The 20,960-nt window shown below is 39.1% G+C and overlaps 2 protein-coding genes across 2 annotated transcripts; both read right to left on the reverse strand.

Annotated features, from left to right (window-relative positions):
• Window positions 1-3,570: 3,570 nt before the first annotated feature.
• Window positions 3,571-9,507, reverse strand: LOC148316958 (transcription factor 23-like). The gene is made up of 4 exons (XM_088286521.1): window positions 8,970-9,507; window positions 7,542-7,685; window positions 6,292-6,456; window positions 3,571-5,090 (listed from the first exon to the last, which is right to left on the reverse strand). The coding sequence occupies exons 1-4, from the start codon at window positions 9,186-9,188 to the stop codon at window positions 4,953-4,955; spliced, it is 666 nt and encodes a 221-aa protein (XP_088142647.1). The 5' UTR covers window positions 9,189-9,507; the 3' UTR covers window positions 3,571-4,952.
• Window positions 9,508-11,928: 2,421 nt separating this feature from the next.
• On the reverse strand, window positions 11,929-20,354 carry ephx1 (epoxide hydrolase 1, microsomal (xenobiotic)). Its single transcript, XM_088286739.1, has 9 exons — window positions 20,233-20,354; window positions 17,573-17,760; window positions 17,071-17,251; window positions 16,776-16,994; window positions 16,473-16,602; window positions 15,861-16,075; window positions 15,631-15,739; window positions 14,846-14,965; window positions 11,929-13,270 (listed from the first exon to the last, which is right to left on the reverse strand). Exons 2-9 carry the CDS (start codon window positions 17,753-17,755, stop codon window positions 13,060-13,062), a joined length of 1,368 nt encoding a protein of 455 aa, XP_088142865.1. The 5' UTR covers window positions 17,756-17,760; window positions 20,233-20,354; the 3' UTR covers window positions 11,929-13,059.
• Window positions 20,355-20,960: the final 606 nt, after the last annotated feature.

Below are 20,960 nucleotides of genomic sequence, written 5' to 3' on the forward strand. Positions count from 1 at the left end.
TGAAATACATTAAAAAAAAAAGCTAAACAAGTTTAAATTTCTCAATGCACAATTGCAAGGAATTTAGGGATTTCAGTAATATCATTCAAAGAATCTGGCGAAATGTCTGCATGTAACCGGCTAGTGCGAAGAACAACATTGAATGCCCATGACATTCATTTACTACCAGACTGACTTGCCAGCAGTCCAGACCTGTCCCATGATGAAAATGCAAAATACAAAATACAACAACAAAGACCCCAGACTGTTGAGAGAGAAAAAGAAAGGTGATGTTTAAAAATGTATAATATTAGAATACTATATAGAAATAAACCTATAATAAATATGAAGTTTGCACAGGTTCTACCTTTGTAGACTACCTCAGACTCCAGACAATCTAAATTAGTCATCACCACATACTGGAAATAGGTGATGATCTCCCCCAGGCCTCATCCCCTTTCCCGACAGATTTATGGAAGTAGCCTTGAATTCTGCACTGTTGTACATGGATCGGAGCGCATCGTGTTCTGGGGAGATGAGTTCAGTCAGTCCGGGCTCTGGTCCACCCGCTCTCACATATCAACATGACTTATTAGTTGGTTTGGACTTCAATGCTCAGCTCTCATACAGTATGTACAAGCTGAGCTGTAATCATAAAAGCGCATACTAAATCATTCGTGCAAATTCAAAAAGAATGTCAGACACAACCGCGGTTCTTCTTGTTGACATTTTTACCAGTGAAAATGTGCTATTATCTGTCAAGATAATAGCTCAAGAAGGGAGGACAGAGAGGATGAGGCTCTCTGTTGTGAGAACCTAAACTAAAGGGGAAGTCAAGCCTAAAAAAAATATTTGCAATAAAATGTCTATGCGGCTTCACTAGTCTAAACATGGCATTCTGATGAATGTTGTGTTTGTGGAACCTGTTTTACGGAGCTGAGCCATGATTGGTTGTTACCTGAGTCCTGAGCAACTGTGATGTCATTTTCAGTAGACAGATGTGACAAAATGGATGGACAAAAACGGGTGGATTTTATTGTCAAACTCATATTATTACAATTTATTACATATAAGTACAAAAATATTGTAATAAACCGTTATAAAAATAGAGTTAACAACAAAAACCGATTTGACTCGAAAATTCTTTTCAAATTAAAAGATGGATTGAATTGAATTTCTCCAATTAATTAAAATGAGGTACATATCGAATCGCCTTTTATTTTTATATGATTTGGATTAGCAAGTGGTGGCTTTTTGCAAGCTTAGCAGAGCTGCATTGAAGATTTTTGGATGCACAGAGTAGCGTGGTAAAGCTGTTGTCGTGGGAGCGCAAAAAAACTGAACTCAGCATTCGTGGCAGGGAGAGCTCACTGCACGGGGTTGCGCCTAAATCAAGCTAACTTGATTGAAATCTTAATTTCGAACATATACAAAATTTTGGTTAAAATCAGGCAAAATGTTCAAAAATGGGTTGGAAGAAACAAAATCTTAATTTTAACAAGAAAAGAAAAATGTTTTGTAAATTGTGATTTTATTCTTGATCCTCAGTGTCCATCCATCCATCTTCTGTACCGCTTCTCCTCACTAGGGTCGCGGGGGTGTGCTGGAGCCTATCCCAGCTATCTTCGGGCAGTAGGCGGGGGACACCCTGAACTGGTTGCCAGCCAATTGCAGGGCACACAGAGATGAACAACCATCCGCGCTCACACTCATATCTAGGGGCAATTAAGAGTGTTCAATCGGCCTACCATGCATGTTTTTGGAATGTGGGAGGAAACCGGAGTACCCGGAGGAAACCCACGCAAGCACGGGGAGAACATGCAAACTCCACACAGGACGGTCGGAGCCGGGATCGAACCCACGCCCGATGCTGTGAGGCCATCGTGTCCACCGTACCGCCCCGATCCTCAGTGTATTTTAATGAAAGTACATCACGGACTAAAACAGGTAGAAACAATGCATAATATTCTGGATGTGTAAAGGGGGAGTTCACCGTTTTAAAACTGCTTGGAGGATTTGAATGACACACTCTGTCTGTCTCTGATTGTTTTTTTCCCTTTGGGCGTAGTGGTTTGCTAACATTAAATAACAATAAATTGGAGGTACAAGATGGTTCTGAGAGGGATGATTTTTTTTTTTCCCAAAGATAATTTTCCTCATGTACTTTTGCCTCGGTATACTGACAATTTCAACATAAATGACAATAATATTATTGTTTTATTTATATATATATATATATTGCAGACTCCCTTTTAACATCACCACACACAACAAACACACAGCCGACCACTATCAAAGCTGATTAGCTTCGTTAGCTCATTTGTGAGCATTGACTGATACAGAAACCAAAAGTATCATGCGTATACTTTAAACTTTAATAAAAGTTTTCATTCAGCATTTTAAAGTATACACAGCAACATTGAATAAAACGCTGACATGTTTTGTTAATTCTCTTTGTTGAGATAGCTTCACTTTCTGCTTTTTTGCGTCTCTGGCTACCTTCATTTTTGTCTTCAATAAGTGATAAGTTTGTCTCCTTTAATTGTAAAATCAAGCAGGTGTGTTGTTCTCATATATGTTCAATTATCTTGAAATCAAGCCACTGATAGTTTTGTTTCATTTTGTCATATTCTGCTGCAAGATTGTAATGACGACTGACTATCTAGACCAGGCATCACCAAATGGCGGACCGCGGTCCGCATTCCAGACCGCGCGATGGTTCGGACCGGACCCATGACCAATCTATGATGAATTTTTTTCAAGGCGCATTCGCAAACGTTGGCGCTGCAATTCTAGTTAATACGGAAAAGACGTCACTGATTTGAGCCCCACTGCCAATTGCACAGCAGACCGGAAGAGAGTGCGGCTGACAGTATGCCTTGCTAAAAAGTTAGCGAGGTCGATGCGTCTTGTTTTAAATGAATGGATGGAGAAATTTAGTTTCGTTCTGGCTGCAGCCGATTCAAAACCAGTGTGCATCATATGCTCAGAAACCGTCGCAACATTGCGAAGCGCCACTACGAAACAAAGCACCGCCCTTTTTGCAAAGTTATCCGCAGAAGTTTGAGGTGAGCGCACACAAAAACATCGAACTTCGAGTGCAGTATAACAGATTTGTACATTTTCGTTTACATCCCAGCGGCATGCAAACGAATATTCAGTAAAACTATCATGGATTTTGGGGAAACATAAAAAAACGTTCAAGTGATGGGGAAGTTGTGAAGGAGTGCTTAAATGCGGTTGCACAAACATTATTGAAAGGAAAACACAAAGCCCAGATGTGTGAAATAATCTACCAAATCCCAATGGCCCTGACTCCGTTCCAACCCAGATTTAAGTCACTTGGCAGGGCAGTCACAAACTCCTTTTTCTCATGAAGAGAAGTTAAAAAAATATTCAAAAGAAAAAGTGGTGTCAAAGCTCATTTTGAATTAGTTTTTCATGAGGACAGCCATTTTTATTGATTGTGTACTGAACATGTTGACCTGTTTTACTTGGATAATTAGGCTTTCCGTTTTTTTTTTTAGGCTGATAACTCTTTGATTTAAAAAAAAAAACGTAAAAGATGTTAACTCAATGCTTAGCACTTGATATATTTCTGCAGGAGATATTTTACTGTTTTTTTTCTGGAAGTGGCAAACTTAGGTTCCTGGAGCCACATTTTCTTGAATGTGAAATAAACGCCTTATATTTGTTTGACGGGCAAAGGTGTTTAATGGGAACATTGCTAAATATTTAGCTCTGTTGAAAATGACTAATTATTGAAACTATATAAAAATGTGAACATAGGCTAAACATTAAGGGAAGTTGGACTTTGGTTCGGACCTTTTAATTGGAAGAAATTTTAGTCGTGGACCTCTGTGACTTTTAATTGAATACCTCTGATTTAGACCACTAAAGTATGACCAGTACAAAGACTCAAACTACCTTATTACAAACCATTGTGTAGCAAAAAGCATTTCTCCAATTTTTCCTCGAGCTAAACTTAAGCTTTTTTTAAATACACAAATCTTTCAAATATTGCTCACAAGTCGATTTAAATCTGCTAGCAAGCACATCTCCTTTGCCGACATAATCCATTCGCTTTAAAGTCGAGGGATATCAAGATGTGAATTACACACGATGGTTAATGCCTTATACCCTCAACATAAGGCGACTTGAAATGCGCAGTTTCGTTGAAGTTTTTGATCATCTTATGTATGTGAGTCATTTTTTATATCATTTGCTCAATAAAGGTGGAAACGCTGATTAAAAAAAGTAATGTAACAGTTTTTGTAAAAATTTACATACATGTGCGCTCTTGCCTTTATACATTCAGTAAAGACATGTAATATTTCTGACACATTCACAAATTCATACATTGCTCAAAAAAAACAACACTTTCTATTTTGCTGTCCGCTATTGTGTGAATACAAAATGGCCGCGTCTTCCTCGAACTTCAACTCACAAATGTTTTGCAACAACATAATCAATGAAAAAGATGCACCATTTGGAACATTTCTGTTAGTTTTCATGGAAAAAGGGAACATTAAACAACAGAGGAACATTTTATATATCATGCATATAAATTGGAATTAGCATCTTCAGAAAGCATGTTGCAAATCAGGAAACTTCCGTTATTCACGGATTCTGCTAATAAAATTCCAACTCCAAATTTTGGAAATACTCCTGCGAGCAGTGAATTTCCACATCATCAAAAATTTAGCTTCTCACTGTTGGCGACAACCTGATTGAAATAAATACAAGCTTGTTTGAATCAATTTTCAAAGTCCATCATGGGAAAGTAGTACTGTCAAGCGAGATATTTTTGTCCTTTAATACCTAAGAAGTTAAAACCGGTGAAGAGGAATTCATTTTACTATGTTGGAAAGAAAGCACCTTTTCATATCGCCTTGACCTGATGTTTTCCAAAACGGTTTGGGAAAGTCAGTTTAAAGGTTAGGACATCTGACTTGATGCCCGAATCTGTGTTCCTAACAATCCTTGTCTCCTTCCATTGTGTGATCAATTCGGTATGCATCCTGTCCAGGCAGGGGCCTCTGATTGGCTTGGACTCCCGAGAACACCTCCCCTACACTGCCGCAATAGAGCAGGGAACGCATAGGCCATTTCTGGGGAAAGACAATAATTTTATTGCAAAGACACTTTCATCCAAAATCTATATATTAATTCTATACATATGTAATAATGGGTTTATTACCAGTACCAGTAGCAAAAATGAATTGAATTGTTTTAATGGAATTAAAAGTGTGTGTAAAGGCGGTTAAGTTAGAAGGAGTTGCAACTCCCAGATTTGCTTGCCCTTTTATGGTGTGCCCCACCCATTTGTTGATTAATAAAGTAGTTTTATTTAACTCTTTTCCAGGGTGGGTGAGTTACATAACATTTACTGTTATGACCCCACAGACATATTTTCATAAACAAGCACATGCAAAAAAAAAAATAAAATAAATACAATTTCGTTTTATGGTATGCCAAAAGGACGCTTTTCGGCATTAAGAGAAAAGCATGTGTCCAGGGATCCAAAATAAAATTTGATTGGTTGTGAAGTATTTTTGATATGATTTGGGAAGATCAGAGAACAGTCCAGAATGGCCCTAAACTACTTAAATTCTGTATGCAAATCTGGCTCCTCCCCTCTGGAAAATAAATCCGCGTTTGAAAGCATGTTCGGGCTTTTCGAGAACATCATGCTTGCAGGGGTTTTTTTGTTTGTTTGTTTTTTGTTTTTTTGTCTTTGCTAGCCAGTTGTGAGAATACGACCAGCTTCAAGTGCATTTTTTTGCAGGCGAGAATACTGTATATTACAGCGTCATCAGTATATTTGCATTGGTCTGCTAGATCAAAATAACTCCATTTGAATTGCGTTCATTTTGCCAAAACAATTTTACGACAAATGCTTATTTTAGGCCTAAGGTTACAGCACCAACGTAAGCTGTCTCGTTTAAGAAGCAATTTATTATTATTTTTTTTTTAACCACTGGAAGTCTCCTCAATTGAGTATGAGAGCGACCACTTGTAGTATGTTCATTGGTCTGTAATTTATGTATTTATTTTTTTTAACAATTTTTGTCCGTCCTATTTTGAAGGGCAGGGCCCTATAAAATTGTTTTTTTTTAAACACTATCAAACATCACCATCAATCATTTTACACAAACAAGCATATTTTGGGCACATTCAGTTAAATTCCAATATTGATATATTGATTCTATCGTCTAACAAATCTGTTGATGCTTCTTTTTATCTTTACATTCAGCGTGTAGGAATTGGACAAAAAATAAACAGCATGGTTCCTTTGTATCTCAGGTTTACCTTAACTGGGTGTAGGTAACCACCTGGTCTCTGTAGTAAGGTATGCTCAGTCGGAGTTCTTTCCTGATCCAGGATCTGTGTCAAGTAGGCTATGTAGTTGGTCGCCAGAACCAGAACATCCAGTTTGGACAACTTGGTGTCACGAGGGACTGCGGGCAGAGCAGCCTTGGAAAGAAATTCAACATGAATAAAGTTTGTTTTACTTTGGGTCATAATTCATTTTTGGATTTCAGAGCAGACATGTATTTAATGGTGACTTTTTTTTTAATACCTTAGCATACTTAACAGGGTCATGCATTTTTCTAATAAACGATTCAATATGTACATGCGATGCAATACGATTTAAGGACGGTACAGGTAAAAACAGAACAAGTCGATTCAGTGGGATTATGATTTGGTACGGCTCAGTTTGAGAGGGTGTGATGCAATGAGATTCTTACTTGCAATGTGAGTGAACTTGTCAGTACTGTGTGTGCATTGTGCCCACGTTGACCACCAGGAGGCAATACAGTATGATACAGTCGCGCAGTCAAAAATGGAGACGAATCTCTACTAATTCTCCTATGGGTGGCTTAGAAAAATGTTGAAAATGTAATTATTTTTCATAGAGGACAAAGATTATGGTTGGCTGTAAGTATTGTTATATGATGTGTCTAAGTGTGTTGCTCCACCGTTTGTGTTTAAAAAAAAAAGTATTGTAATTTAAGGATTCTAAAATCGCAATTGTTGATGATGACTGTCATCATGTATATGACTATTTTTTTCCATATATGTTATTATTATGCTAAACAGACTCTCGTGAGGTAGGCAGGACTCAGGGCACCAAAAAAATAATATATTTACTGATGTATTGATAAGCATGTTTCGTGGTCAAACACAAATGTTGTTTTTCTAATTGCTATTAAAAAATTCTTACACAACAAATAATGACATAATAATGAGAGGATTTAAAGCTCGGCTTTAAAAAACAAAAGAAGAAGAAAAAATTAATGTTGTAATGTTGCAAAAATTAGTCCACATCAAAGAAGGTCTGCTACAAATGCAAACAAATCTACTGTAAATGAATTTTAAACTCTGGTGAGGTCTAATCATCACCAAACTTGCTGAAAATATTTTATCAGGAAATATTGAAAATAACACGATCACTACATGAGAAAATATTCAAATTTTGTTGCCTATCCAAGTGTAACGACACTGTTGCTTTTTTCTGCTAAACTGTCTGTGAATGAGCACGTTTGAAGTTGAGTTACCTGCAGGCTGTGGAAGGCCTGGCGCAGGTTGCGTACGCGGCTTCGCTCACGTGCTGCATTTTCTGGGGAATGATGACTGCGTGGCGCGCTGATCGGGAGCTTTTGATTACTCGGGTTTGATCTGGGCCCGCAAGCAGATGGCACCTGACAAAAAAAAAATAAAGAATACATTCAGGAAACGTTCTGTTAGGTTTGTTGCAGGCTCACGTTGACTTTGGATGAAGATTTGAAATTAATGTACTTTTTGGTGATGTTGAAGAGCAATGAAAACAGTAAATGCGACCTTGTATAAGTATATACATATAAATAATATATATATATAAATATATTAGAAGCATTAACTCAGGTGATTAATCCCCAAAAATTTAACTCAGTTAAATATTTTAACTCAGTTAACTCATTTTGATTAGTTAAAAAAATAATTTGCATACTTTGCAAATATTGTGCCATATCAGCTATCTTTAGCACATCTCAGAACAAAACACTGTGTTTAAGTTACCACTGAGCCTTGCAAACCAACACTGCTGGAGTGTGGCGCTTGTGGGCAGTTTTGAGAAATGTTTCGAAAATAAATGTCGGTTAAGATGTCTCCATTTAGATCGTATTCAAGAATCCAAGAAAGCTACTAGAACAATCTTTGAATTAAATATACTTCATATTTGGTTTGCATCAATTCCAAGATATTATTCAAGTAAATATCTGTTATAAGATTCGCAAAAAATAGTAGTTGAAAACTGTGATTAATCACAATTAATCATGGACTTCTTTGTGATTAATTAGTTAAAAAAATAATCACTTGAGAGCACTAATACATATATATATATATATATATATATATATACATATATATGTGTACATAAAAAACTAAACAAATTAAAAAAAAAAAACTGTTTGATCCCTTGATATCAATGCCACAAATTTCAATGTCCCAAAAATTTCTGGGGGCCCTGTCAGCGGCTTTCAAATGACAAATAATCATTTGCCAATCAATTATGAATACTTGCTGTCAACAATATACTTTAGATCAGTCAAGTCTATTGGTTTTCACGTCCACATGCGTCTATCAGTGTCTATCACAAAAAGCAAAAAGCATAGCATAAACATACGACTTTAGCGCAGAGTCCGACCGATGTGGATTTTTTTTTATATAAATTAATAAATAATGTATATTTTGGTCCCTTAACACTTGCAACACTTGCAACAATAAAATATTGAATTATAGCACACAAGGGAAAATCTGCAGATTTTTTGCCAATTTCTTTTAGGGCGGTGTTTGAATGTCATTATCTTTCTCTAATGTTGCGATGTGGTAGGCGTGTAAAAAAATAAATAAATAAATGAAAAAGAAAATAACACTAACCAAGAAACAATCCGCAAAAAATAAATCAGCCAATTTTTGTAAATTCGTCCGACCTCTCTTTTGCTTACCAGATAACACAGCTCCTGCTTGCTATAAATACTGTGTCTGCGTTTTTGTGGGCATGCCGGGCTTCTGCTGGTGGAGACACGCTGTGTCTCAGGTTCTGCTGGTTGGTGACTCACGGTGACCGACATGAGACTCTCCAAAGGATTTCCCGCCATGAGTGCTGGGAAAGAAGCAGAGGAGCGCAAATTGTCTTGAGGCTTCACCAAACTGAATGGTTGCATCTACGCCCATTGGCTGGACACTCGTTGATTCCCAGGGTTTGACAGTAACGTCTGATGATATTTACATCTCCATTTCTGATTTATTCATCTGATATCAGGAATTCGTATTGAGATGCCGTCTGCAGGATCTCAACAAAAACAAATGGTGAGAAGTCCACAAAGAAAAGTATGAACGCATCAGCATCCAACCCAAGCATTCCTCCAAGTGGGTCTGCAGTGCTGTCTTGCAGTCCAAAGGCAAAGTTCTCAGTGCATCAGCATCCATCCATACCAAAAAAAAAAATAGGACCCCCTCCGCCCCCTTTGCGCTGTCTCGCATGTTCCGTTATCATGTGAGGTAATGTGGGGAACTTCATGTGGTCTTTATCTCGGCCGCCCGGTCGTCCTGATCCTCCCTGGTTGTTTGGCTGCCAAGAGGAGCGCGCAGGCGGGCAGTAAGGCCAGGGGGAGTGCAGGACAAGAAGGGGGTCCGGAGCCAGGGCACTCTGGGGGGCTTGGGAAACTCAAAATTGTGGTAACAGCTGGGCTAGGGTGGGACAGAGAGGGTCAGGGGCAGTGCGACATTGACTAGGATGACCAAAAGGTTAAACACTTTTGGTATTCTGGTCTTTCTCTTGAGCCTGTTTATGAACTAGAAATAAACCAACATAAAAATAAATCTCTCTCACGCAAACACACACACACGCGCGCACCCCCCCCCCCCCCCACACACACACACACAAATTTGGACCGAGTGCCATGCATGAACTACTCAAAATTGAGGGCTGAATGACTTTGAAAAAGAATTCAATTTTTCCCCTCAATATTACAGTTGCGATCTGATATGTGATTTTCTTTTTAACAAATACAAGCATCAGCACATTGATCAGTATTCCAATAAACAATATCAAATATAGTGTTATTTTAAGCTAAAACAAAGCCAAATTAACCATAAATTAATATGAGAGTCAGTACCATATTAATCTACTTCATTTAGAGTAAACTTACCAAACACTTTGACTTGCAGTCTTTTAAATGTTCAGTCCGAAAACTCAAAAGTCCGTGAATCAATCAGGTTAGAAGAATAATGCAAACAAAACCGGGACTTATCACTTGAACTTGAACTTAGACTTCCCTCACTCCCACCAATTCCTCCACATTCGGAGGGGGCGGGTGGTCCCAAGGGGTTCCCAGGCCAACCAGTCGACATAGTGTCTCCAGCATGTTATGGGTCGTACCCAAGTTCTCTTCTCAGTAGGACGTGCCTGGAATATTTCACCAGGTAGGTCTACAGGAGGCATCTTAACATGGACCCAAGCCGATTTTGACCCTATCTCTAAAGGAAAGACTGGATCCCTTGTGGAGGAAACTCATTTCAGCAGGATGTATGTGGAATTTTGTTCTTTTAGTCAGAATCAGAATCAGAATTCCCATTATTGTCATTGTACTCAGTGTACAACAAGATTGGAGAGCTCCCCTCTTCTGTGCAATACAACAAATCATTGAATTAAATATATCAATTAAATTAATTAAAGATTCAATAATTAAATAGAAAATAAATATGAAATTAAATAAATAAAACACATTATGTTGCAGTTCTACAAGGTAAGGGTCGTTGTGTGCGAGAGTTCAGCATGGAGATGGCTCTCGGGAAGAAACTGGTTTTCAATCTATCAGTCTTTGTTCCGATGCACCTGTAGCGCCTGACAGAGGGCAACAGGTCGAAGAGGTGTGAGCTCGGGTGAGTATTGTCTTTAATGATCTTGTGAGCTCTGCTGAGGCACCTGTTAGTGTAGATGTCCGACAGGGAGGGGAGAGAGGGCAGCCAAGAATCCTCGGCGCTGTTTTGACTGTCCTCTGTCTGCCTCAGTGCAGCTGTTGTTCCAGGTGGAGACACCGTAAGTCAACAGTCTGTCGATGGATTCGTGGTAGAAGGCCAGCAGCAGCTTGCTGTCCTGGTTGAATTTTCTGAGGAACCTCAGGAAGTGCAGACCGTGATCAAAAAGCTTGCGACCGTCGGGGAGGATAGGAGTGCTCGACCGGTAATTCTAAAGCTTCGCTTTTTGGCACAGCTTCTTCACCACGACAGGAGGGTGAGACTTCCCATCACTGCCGACGTTGCACTAATCTGCCTGTCGATCAACCGCTACATTCTTCCCTCACTCGTGAACAAAAACATAAGATACTTGAACTCCTCCACTTGGGGCAGGATCTCATTTCCGATCTGAAGAGGACATATCAACCTTTTCCGACTAAATAGCTTCGATTCAGATTTTGGAAGCGATGGTTTGAAGATCGTTGGCAAAGGGCAGCCTTGGTGCAGTCCAACCCTCATTGAAAACAAATCCGACTTACAGACTAAAAAGTGGACCAAACTCTGACACCGGTCGTTCATGAACTGAACATCTGGCACCCCAATACTCCCAGATCGCTCCAACAAGATCCGTCGGGGAACAGTCCAAAAAGCACATGGAGTCTGGTTGGATATGATGTCCTGGTGCCAAGTACACATGTGGACATCATTGAGACTGAACATGGTGCTGGCTCGGGACAATCCATGGTGAGCACACAAGTCTAATAATAAAACTCTGCTTGATTGAGAAACAAAAGGACACAGAAAGATTTTATTTGTGATTTTCTGAGCTTACCTCACACTAGGCCTTTAAGAATCCATGTATCTACTTTCTATAATGCTTCTCTAAATTCGGATAACAGTTGTGCTGGAGTCTAATGAAGTATAGAAATATAGCGGTACAGAACATAACAAAGTGACAAATAATTTTATTAATTGCTTTTTCAGGATAAACATTCAGACCACTTCAATCAGAGTAAATAGCACAGTAAATAATTCTTGTTACTTGAGTTCCACTTTGTGAACACTAACTCCAGCAAATAAAACACTGGGTAAAAAGAAATTATGTCAATCAAAAATGTATGAAATCATCCATTATCCGAACAGCTATGCCTCATGACGCAAGTTAACTGCAAAAGCTTGAATTTTGACGCTACGTTCAGATTAAGTATTTGTAGACGTTGAAAAATGTCAGCTTTTCGGTATGAATTGCATGACGCATCATGTATGTGGCCAATCGGACTGATGTGATATCAGTTGGAGGAATGCCTGGTGCCTTCTCTGTGCTGTCAACACAATATAACAGCAAGTGCCCGCTGACCTTCCTTGCATCTGCAGCTGCTGGCCCACAAGGCTGATGGGAGGCTTGGAGGAAGGTAGAAACCATAAACAACCGCAGGGGGGAGAGTAAACACACGGAGGACGTTTTCACTTTCAAACTGTGTTGAATGTGATTACATTCAATTTAGTCAAATGCTAGCGCAAAATATTATTGCTCTCTCAACCAGAACTTACACTGCAAAAAGATTGAATTGATTATTGACATCAGCCACGTTTTCACCAATTAAGTTTGGTATGCCATTGTATGGTTCAGATTAATGAACCCTATCATTAGTGTGAAGTTTAGTTAGGGATATTTTGCCAATAGCAAAAAAAAATGCATATCAAACTGAACATTGACAGAACAGGAGGTTCCTACACTAGCAATAGTCTCATTAAATATTTGAATAATTGCTGCAATATATGGAACTGTCCAAATAGTTAAATTTGATGATTTTGCCTGTTTTATGCCACCACAATGGATTACAAGAAACGAAATTTAAGTGTATAAATTGAGGTATGAATTTTTCTTTTTTTTTCATTGTGATTTTATCCACTTAAAATGATAATGAAAAATAATTCTGTACATCGTAAATTATCTCATGTCAAATAAAATCCAATTCTGTATAGATTTATTTCAAAAGCATCATGGTCGTATATTGAGGCAAAAAACAAACAAACAAAACCTCCTTCATGTTGACCTGATCCTCAGAGTAATCTCTACTGTGCTTTCATCTTCTCCACTTTCTTGATGAAGTTGTTAATGTCCTCAACCATGAGCTGGGGTTCTTCCATGGCCGCAAAATGACCCCCACGAGCCATGTGTGTGTAGCTGAGCAGGTTATGGAATTTCTGTTGGACCCACAGCTTTGGGCTGTGAATCAGCTCGTTGGGGAAGCATGCAAATCCAGAGGGCACCGTTACCGGCATCCTGGAAGCAGTAGATTAGGGGTTACATCTGCAACTGTATTCCAAACTGACAAGTTTCATGGAGAATAATCATTCCTTAAATAGTGAAGTGGTGATAGGTAACTGTAATCACCACCATTGAGAGACACTATCGATGACACACATGGATGACAAAGAGTTGATTGTGGAGCAAAGTCTATTATTAATTCTAACACCAACAATTGTGTCCACTTTATATTGTCAGCAAGTTCCTGCAGTGACGTGCGGTAAAATTCATGCCTAGTAAGGCACTGACTACATCAGATGGCCAAATATATGAAACCTAAAGCGTAGTCCAGATTTGGCTGAAAAAAATAACTCTAGTGGCAAGAATACTTGCGCCGCACACTTAATCTATTAGAAATCTGGAATTCCACAAGTCAAATTCATGCAGTATAAATAAAAGAATAGTGGAAGCTCGAGTTACAAACGTCCCTTTTTACGAAGATTTTGAGTGTTGAAATTCGTGTAGAAAAAATCCCTCTAGTTATGTGCCATTTTCGATATACGGTCTTGGCATGAACAAGCAAATGGCTCGATGTTGGGCTTCTTCTAGTGCTGCGGAACCATTATTTGGAATGTGCATAACGCACTGATGTAAACTAAAATGTTTAATTCGTGGAAAGCCATTGTATATGTAGAGGGATGTTCCACCTACGCATCCTTGATCATCCAATCACAAATGTAATAACGTCATTGGTCCCAAGATTATTTCTTACTTGCTTGTACGGAGTTGGGTATCTCTCTGATCATCAGCCTTTTTCTATGCGCATGAAATATGCTACAAAAAGGCTTGCAACAAACTTATTTAATTTCTTTGAAGCAAACTGAGACGTTTTGAGAGAAATTCCACAATATTCACTTGCTTTTCATGTGTTTAGAAAATTCTGTGTTTAATCTACAACTGTATTTTACATTTATGGCTGCTCTATGGCCAGGTTTCTCTTGAAAAAAAAAGAAAAGGTTTTTAATCTCAATGTGATATTTCCAAGTTAAATGATTAAAAAATAAATAAATAAATAAATAAAAAATCAAAGCAGTTACATTTGTTCACAACGAGGTGCCACGTTTTATGAAAGGATGCCGTATTAGCTCCTATTTAGACATGTTGAATTTTTGCCAAAAATTTAAATAATGCACTAAACCGACAAAGTGGTTGCTAAGAAAAGGGAAACTTCTAAAGGGAGAGTTTGGAAGCGCAAGTCATTTATGAGCGGGCGGATCTGTGCTCTTCTTCTAAAATTGTGTAACCAGGAAGAATAAGGCACCGGTACAGTATCTTTGTTGTTTTCTTCTTTATTAAACTAACAAAAGAAAATTATACTGTAACAAATAATTAATAACACAAAAAATGACTTTACCCAATTATTTAACATGAAAATTCAAGTTATTATTCAGAAAAAAAAATTAAGCGCTCATACAGATGATAAAAGCATATTTTCATCATGTGGATCTGTGCATGTGATGCATGCAAGCAGACACATTATTATATGATATTTTTTTTTCCCAAACCACTTCATCTTCAATACCACAATTAATAATAACACGATTAACTCACCTGACGTGAGGAGAGTCAAGGTTGGAAAAGTTTTCCTTATAAAACCTCATTGAGGGAATGATGCAGCCAGACGTCCAGTAGATCATCACGTTAGTCAGCAGGTCATCCAGAGAGAATTTCCTTCAAGAGACACACAAGCACAGACACGCATGACCACCTGCCATTTTGTCAACGCCACACAGTTTGTTACTATTTGCTCATCTCTGCAGCATAAATCAAACATACAAAAGTACCTCTTTTGAGCGCTACAAGGATCCTGACAAAAGAAAGATGGTCTCAAACACTACCGTATTAACTGATTATTATTTTTATTTTCATGCAAGTCTATGACAAAAAAAAAGTCTATGACAAAGCGTATTCCAACTGTGCACATGGGTGGAGCTTTCATTCTTTTGGTATTTTGCAAGACTAGCGCATTTGCGCCGTTGTGGGAGGGAACACAGCCAACTCTTGTGTGGGTCAGGGCGGTGCTATTGAAAATATTTTCAAAATGATAATGATTATAAATATTTAATGAATTAATTGCTACAATGATTGAGGGGGATTGCCCCACGCTGCTGTCATATTTATAAATGAAACAAGATGACGTGCACCACACAGAGTGGAGCTCAGAATCTGTCAGTGGCAAAATCGAGACCTGATTTCCGGTAGTCTTAAATCAAGTCTACAAATTATAAGATGCGCTGAGGCCGTGCAAAAGAAAGTATAGAGGAGGTGCAACCGGGTTATTGTTATTGAATGCGTCACATTAGGAGGAAATACAAGAATAATCTCTATTACTATACCTGGTGATTCCTCCGTCCTCCAGGTTTCTAAAGTCGTGACTTGTCCATGTGGAGAATTTCTCTAGAATGTACGCAGCCAAACCAACTGGTGAATCATTCAGGCCTCGACCTGTAGGGGAAAAAGTACGACCATAAGTAGTCACATAACTAGTAGTCTGCCTGACAAATACAAAAAAAGAATTTGTCATCTGGGACAATGTTGTCAAGTCTTAGTCGCTCTTTGTTCTCACCCGCAGTGTCAGGTTTGGTGGCCTGGATGTGCATGTAGCCCGTCTCCTTGATAGACTGCACAAACAATTTTTCCTTACATGGGTAGAGACGCTCAAGGTCCACGTGGGTGAAGCCAAACAGCTTGGGGAAGTGACGGCCGAGCAGGATCGATAAAATTATGGTCAGCCCAGGTTTGGAAAAGGGAGCAAAGTTCACATGCAATCCTTTGACGATCCTGATGAAGATGAACAATACTTTAGATTATTTGTGCTGTGCTTGGATTTTCTCCAGGTACTAACAAGTCGCCACACAAATGTTTGATGAGACAAGAAAATAAACTTCCTGCAGTATGCCAGTTGATTTCCAATGGCACATTGGTTGGAAGCCAACAATGACATCTAGTGGACAGGATAATGTATGGCATGAAAAAAAACAATTCACATCTACATTCCATATACAATTAATTTAGTCATCTTACTGTGGCTGCATGTGAGCCAAAGACTCGCTGACATTATTATTTTGAGGACAGTCCAATTCAGTCGCTTATGGTAGCATCACCAGTCTCTTTTTTTTCTCAGATTAAAAACTCGAGCGTGAACAATGAATGAATGCCAGAGAATGGGTTGTCTTACTTTGGTTCCAGTTGAGCCATATTGGTAGTGACGAGCCATCCCCAGTCTCCTCCGTGAGCGTAAAACTGCTGAAAGCCCAGACGTCTCATCAGCTTGTGGAAGATACGAGCAGCACACACTGAATTAAAACCTGTTCAAAGACACAGATTGAGGAATTGTTGAATATCAACAAAACACCGCTAGAAGAAAATAAGATCACCGATTATGCATTCCAAGTTAATACCTCTGCTGTGTGTTCCTCAGAGAGAATTTAACAACAGTTCAATATTCAAGAACAGTTGTTTGGTAGTTTTTCAGACGCACCTTTCTTATGTGGCGCTTCAGAGAAGCCATAACCGGGTATGGATGGGCACACCACCTCAAACACGAGGGCCTGTGGGTCTGATGGCTCTGTTAGCAGTGGGATTGTTCCATAAAATTCAAAAAAGGAGCCAGGCCAACCATGAACCATTATGAGAGGTATAGCATTGGTCCCCTCTGGCACCCGTTTGGGTTTCACGTGCACATAGTGAACATCAATGCCTGGATGGGAATTGGTTGGCGAGAGGTCAAGACAACAGGACAAAAAGAGAAATTTGTGTCAGCGACAGAAACAAACCTTCAATGTTGGTTTTAAAGTGAGGATACTGGTTAAGTTTGTCCACTTGTCTCCTCCAGTCAAAGTCATTCCTCCAGTAAGAGACCACCTTCGCCAGGTACCCCGAGTTAAAACCATAATTGAACTGGCTGTCCTCCAGTGAGGGAACCGGGCGCGTTTGGTCCATTCGTCTGTGTAAGTCCTGAATCAAAATAAAAAGTACAAATTTCAGCAATCTTCCGACAGTAGGTGGGGGACACCCTGAACTGGTTGCCAGCCAATTGCAGGGACTTTTAAATCTCAGTTGTCTATTTTCTAAAAAAGCTTGAACATGTTGTGAATCACTAAAGTTGTTTAATAAACAAGTGCTTAAAGCCATTTGAACTAAGTAAAGTTTTGGAGTTTTTTTTTTTTTTCTAAATTTTGACTCCACTTTAACCCTTTTTGTCAACAAATGAATATCGGCTTCAAATATCGTTTCTCGGCTCCGAAAAAAGCATATTGGTCTATCACAAGACCTTACCTGAAGCTCCGCATCGCTGGTGGTCACTTTAAAAGGGTGCATGGTCGTGTCCAACTCGCCATCGGGGATTGGGCCCACCCCCCACCAGCCATCCTCTGTCTTCAAAACATGGCTTCTTCTTCTAAACACCAGCAGGAAAATGACACCTCCAACCACCAGACCAATAAGAACCTCTGTTAACATGCTTCCTGAGCATGGAAAAGAGAAGAAAGAGAAATCTGAGTTGACTATGATGAAACGTCATCTGATTTATTGGCCCAAGATTTTTCATGTTCTTCTTTGAAAGAAATCAATAATCTCCTCTCTCATGCCAACATTGAGAGCTGCAAGGGTGTTTTGTAAGCACAGGTGAGTGAAAGAAAATTCACTGAAGAAAACGGCTTATTTTGGTTACAGTTTAAAATGCATAAAATCAAAAAATATTTTTTTTAAAATAAAGTAAATGTTTAACGTCAGTTTAGGTAAAGAAAAATTTAAAAAAATATGAAATTCCTTATAAAATTCATATGCACATCTCTACTCATGCCGACTTCAATGATTCAACCTCAGGAAATATCAAAGCAATCGACCCAATATTTGGGATTTTATGGGAGTTAAGTGGTTTCCGCTTCTTCAAAAAAATTAACGTCACTTGAGGTCAGAAAACAGCGATCAATCTTCACCAGAATCTATGTGGCCATCTTTGACATTAATCTCTAAAAATCTCAAAACATTCGCACCAAATGTTTTGGATTTTATCGAGGTTAACGTCCTCTCTCTGACCTGAGCCGGATGTGGGCGAGTGGCCAGGCAGGTTCTAACTGGTGTTTTCCAGTAGTTGACAGGTGCTACTGATTGCAGGGAGACGCAAATTAGAAGGGACTTTATCAAGAAATTAAAGGAGAATCATTATTTCAAAAGTGAAAGGGATTGTGTTGGAATTTTATGCCAAGTACATGTCAAAATAAAACAATCAGCAACCATTTCTAAATTTAGGTTAAAAATGAGTGGACAATATGTCGGTCTAAAACTTGACCAATATTTGTCGTGACCTTACAGGTAACCCTGGTGAACCCCCTGATGGTCATGGGATCCCCCACTGGCCTTGGAGCCGTTGTGGATGGTTTGCAACTCCCGGTTATGTCGTCTAGGGCAGTTCTTAGGGGGTTGGAGTTGTGTGCAGCTGTCCTCTTCCTCGATGGTCATCAGGCTGGAAATGATTCACCTGCAGGAATCTAGCCGCCTCACACTCAGCACGTTTAGCGCAGGTCTACAATAAATACTGTAAATATTCTGCACAAGATACTTTTTGGCATCTTCATAGTCAATACTTCAAGTGGGGCTGTTGTGAAAAACAGCCACAGGGTTCAGTGTTCTCAACTTCTGTTTTTTTTTTTGGGGGGGGGGGGGTCGTTTCATCATAATTGACAATGACAATAAAGGGCTTTCTGATTCTGAAAAAACAGAACTGGGCACTTGACCCTTTTTTGCCAGTCAGTCCTCCGCTCTCCGCGATCTCTCGACAGTTCCAGCATCGGCCCTCCATCCTTAGTCATAAAAACTGTTGGCACCCAACCCCGTTACGCCACCCCACCCAAAAGAGAAAAAAAAACAGTGCATGATACTGCCGCGGGCGACAGAGGTTTCTTTAAACATCACGAGCTGACTAATTTAATATTTAAATTAGCTTCCCTTTTTATGGTCTTATTGGTCTCCTTTCTTCTTCTTCATGAACGTGCCCAATGCAAGTAAGTATGCACGATGGTGTTGATAGGAATTATGGTATTGTCCCTCCTCTTGTAGTCCTATGCTCCAGTAATAGGCGGGAGCCACGGGTTACGTGATAACAGAATAAGGCCTTGAACGAACACTGCTGTCCCATACACAAACAGTGTAGGGGGGCTTTTGACACGTTCTGAGGCAATTTCTGTCGTTTGCCCATTCAGGGGTGCAACTACCTGATTTCTGGGAGGTATGCTGACACATAACAGGCGCCCCCCCTCCAAATGAAATAATAATTATTAAAATAATAATAATAATAAAGATTTCATTTTTTATATGTAGCCTACAAATAAAATTTGGGGGCACGGTGTTTTGGACAGTGAGAGGACATAATGGGTGACGGCAGCAGGCTATTTTGTATGCTGGGCTCACAATGAGACACTTTGAATCTGGGGCTTAACACGCGGCTCACGAGCCAATAGTTAGCAGAAAAAAATGTTCCAGCAGTTTGTCAAAACACAAATATGCGTGTTGCAATGGGGCCAGCAGAGGATTATGTGAAGAACAGCCGTAAAACGGGGCCCTCGCTCAGGAAAATATGCGCGGCCAAAAGGACATTGTAAACATCAGAATGCGCCCACGACTAACATAACTGGACTGTTAACTGTATTCATAAAACGCGTCGCCATAACTCCCAAGCAAAAATAAGTCTGCATTTTTCGAGAACACACATCCAGTGCTCACTTAGCTAACTACGCAAATAAATGACTATGTAACGTACTAACTACCGAATTTACAAGAATATAGGGTAACTTAAATCACACCATTTGGAAAACACATCGTTACAGCTCCAGCTGTTGGCGCTATATAAATAAAGTTGTTTTGTATTGTATTGTATTGTAATGTATTGTATTGTACAACTATACATAGACGACAACTTGAAATAAGTTTGTTTTTACCTGTTCTTGAGCTGCAGCAGTTGGTGGCGACCGCTGTTCTTCTTTGAGCAGTGGCCAGTGATACTGTAGGTCCTCCCTGTCCTGATTTAACCACAAATTTAAGTGAACCTTTGGAGTTTTGCGTCGACATTCCAGAGGTGCATGATGGGAAACGTAGTTCTGTCAGTAAAATGAAATCCTATTCATAGAGTTGAAATAAATTACGTTAACTATAAAAAACAAAACAGTTAAACACGAGAAAACTTTCAAGATGGAAGCCTAGTGTATTAACTGAATATATTTTTAAACAACAACAATAGTGCATGTTGTGGCTTTTGAAACCTACAAAATAGATTCATAACAAGGAAACACAACGCATACGATTTTTTCTTAACTAGGCATTCAACAATGGCGTTTGAGAAAAAGGCCTTTTCAATCACTGAGTAGCTTTTCGGGAAATGAACCAGTTGCTTGCGTGGGTTTATAAAATGGTGCCCGACACCCCACTATTAATTTAATTTTAACTAATGCTAATATATAATAATTCAAGAATTTTAAACTTTCTTTAAAAAATTTCACAATAGGTAAACACATGATCTTTTCTTGATAAAGACATTAGCCCAGTGAGCCTGCTCTAGGTCACTGAAATCAGAAAGAAAAAAAAAAAGCTTCTACTTCAAACACTCGATAAAGCCATTGACGAAGGTAATAATCAATGTAGAATCTGTGGGTGGTCTCATTTCTCCACA

The sequence above is a fragment of the Idiotropiscis lumnitzeri genome, chromosome 21 (genome assembly GCF_059441095.1).
Source record: "Idiotropiscis lumnitzeri isolate Australia: NSW breed Sydney's pygmy pipehorse chromosome 21, RoL_Ilum_1.0, whole genome shotgun sequence".
In the NCBI taxonomy this organism is placed as follows: domain Eukaryota; kingdom Metazoa; phylum Chordata; class Actinopteri; order Syngnathiformes; family Syngnathidae; genus Idiotropiscis; species Idiotropiscis lumnitzeri.

Excerpts from the sequence above, each read along its gene's own strand:
- LOC148316958 (XM_088286521.1), bottom strand. The coding sequence starts at position 9,188 with ATGCAACCATTCAGTTTGGTGAAGCCTCAAGACAATTTGCGCTCCTCT. Across the intron at positions 7,686-8,969 it reads AGCAGGAGCTGTGTTATCTG|GTGCCATCTGCTTGCGGGCC; the intron begins GTAAGCAAAAGA and ends TTTTTTTGTCAG. Across the intron at positions 6,457-7,541 it reads AGGCCTTCCACAGCCTGCAG|GCTGCTCTGCCCGCAGTCCC; the intron begins GTAACTCAACTT and ends TTTCTTTCCAAG.
- ephx1 (XM_088286739.1), bottom strand. The coding sequence starts at position 17,755 with ATGTTAACAGAGGTTCTTATTGGTCTGGTGGTTGGAGGTGTCATTTTC. Across the intron at positions 16,603-16,775 it reads TGAAGCGCCACATAAGAAAG|GTTTTAATTCAGTGTGTGCT; the intron begins GTGCGTCTGAAA and ends GTCTTTGAACAG. Across the intron at positions 15,740-15,860 it reads CACCAAACCTGACACTGCGG|GTCGAGGCCTGAATGATTCA; the intron begins GTGAGAACAAAG and ends TTTCCCCTACAG.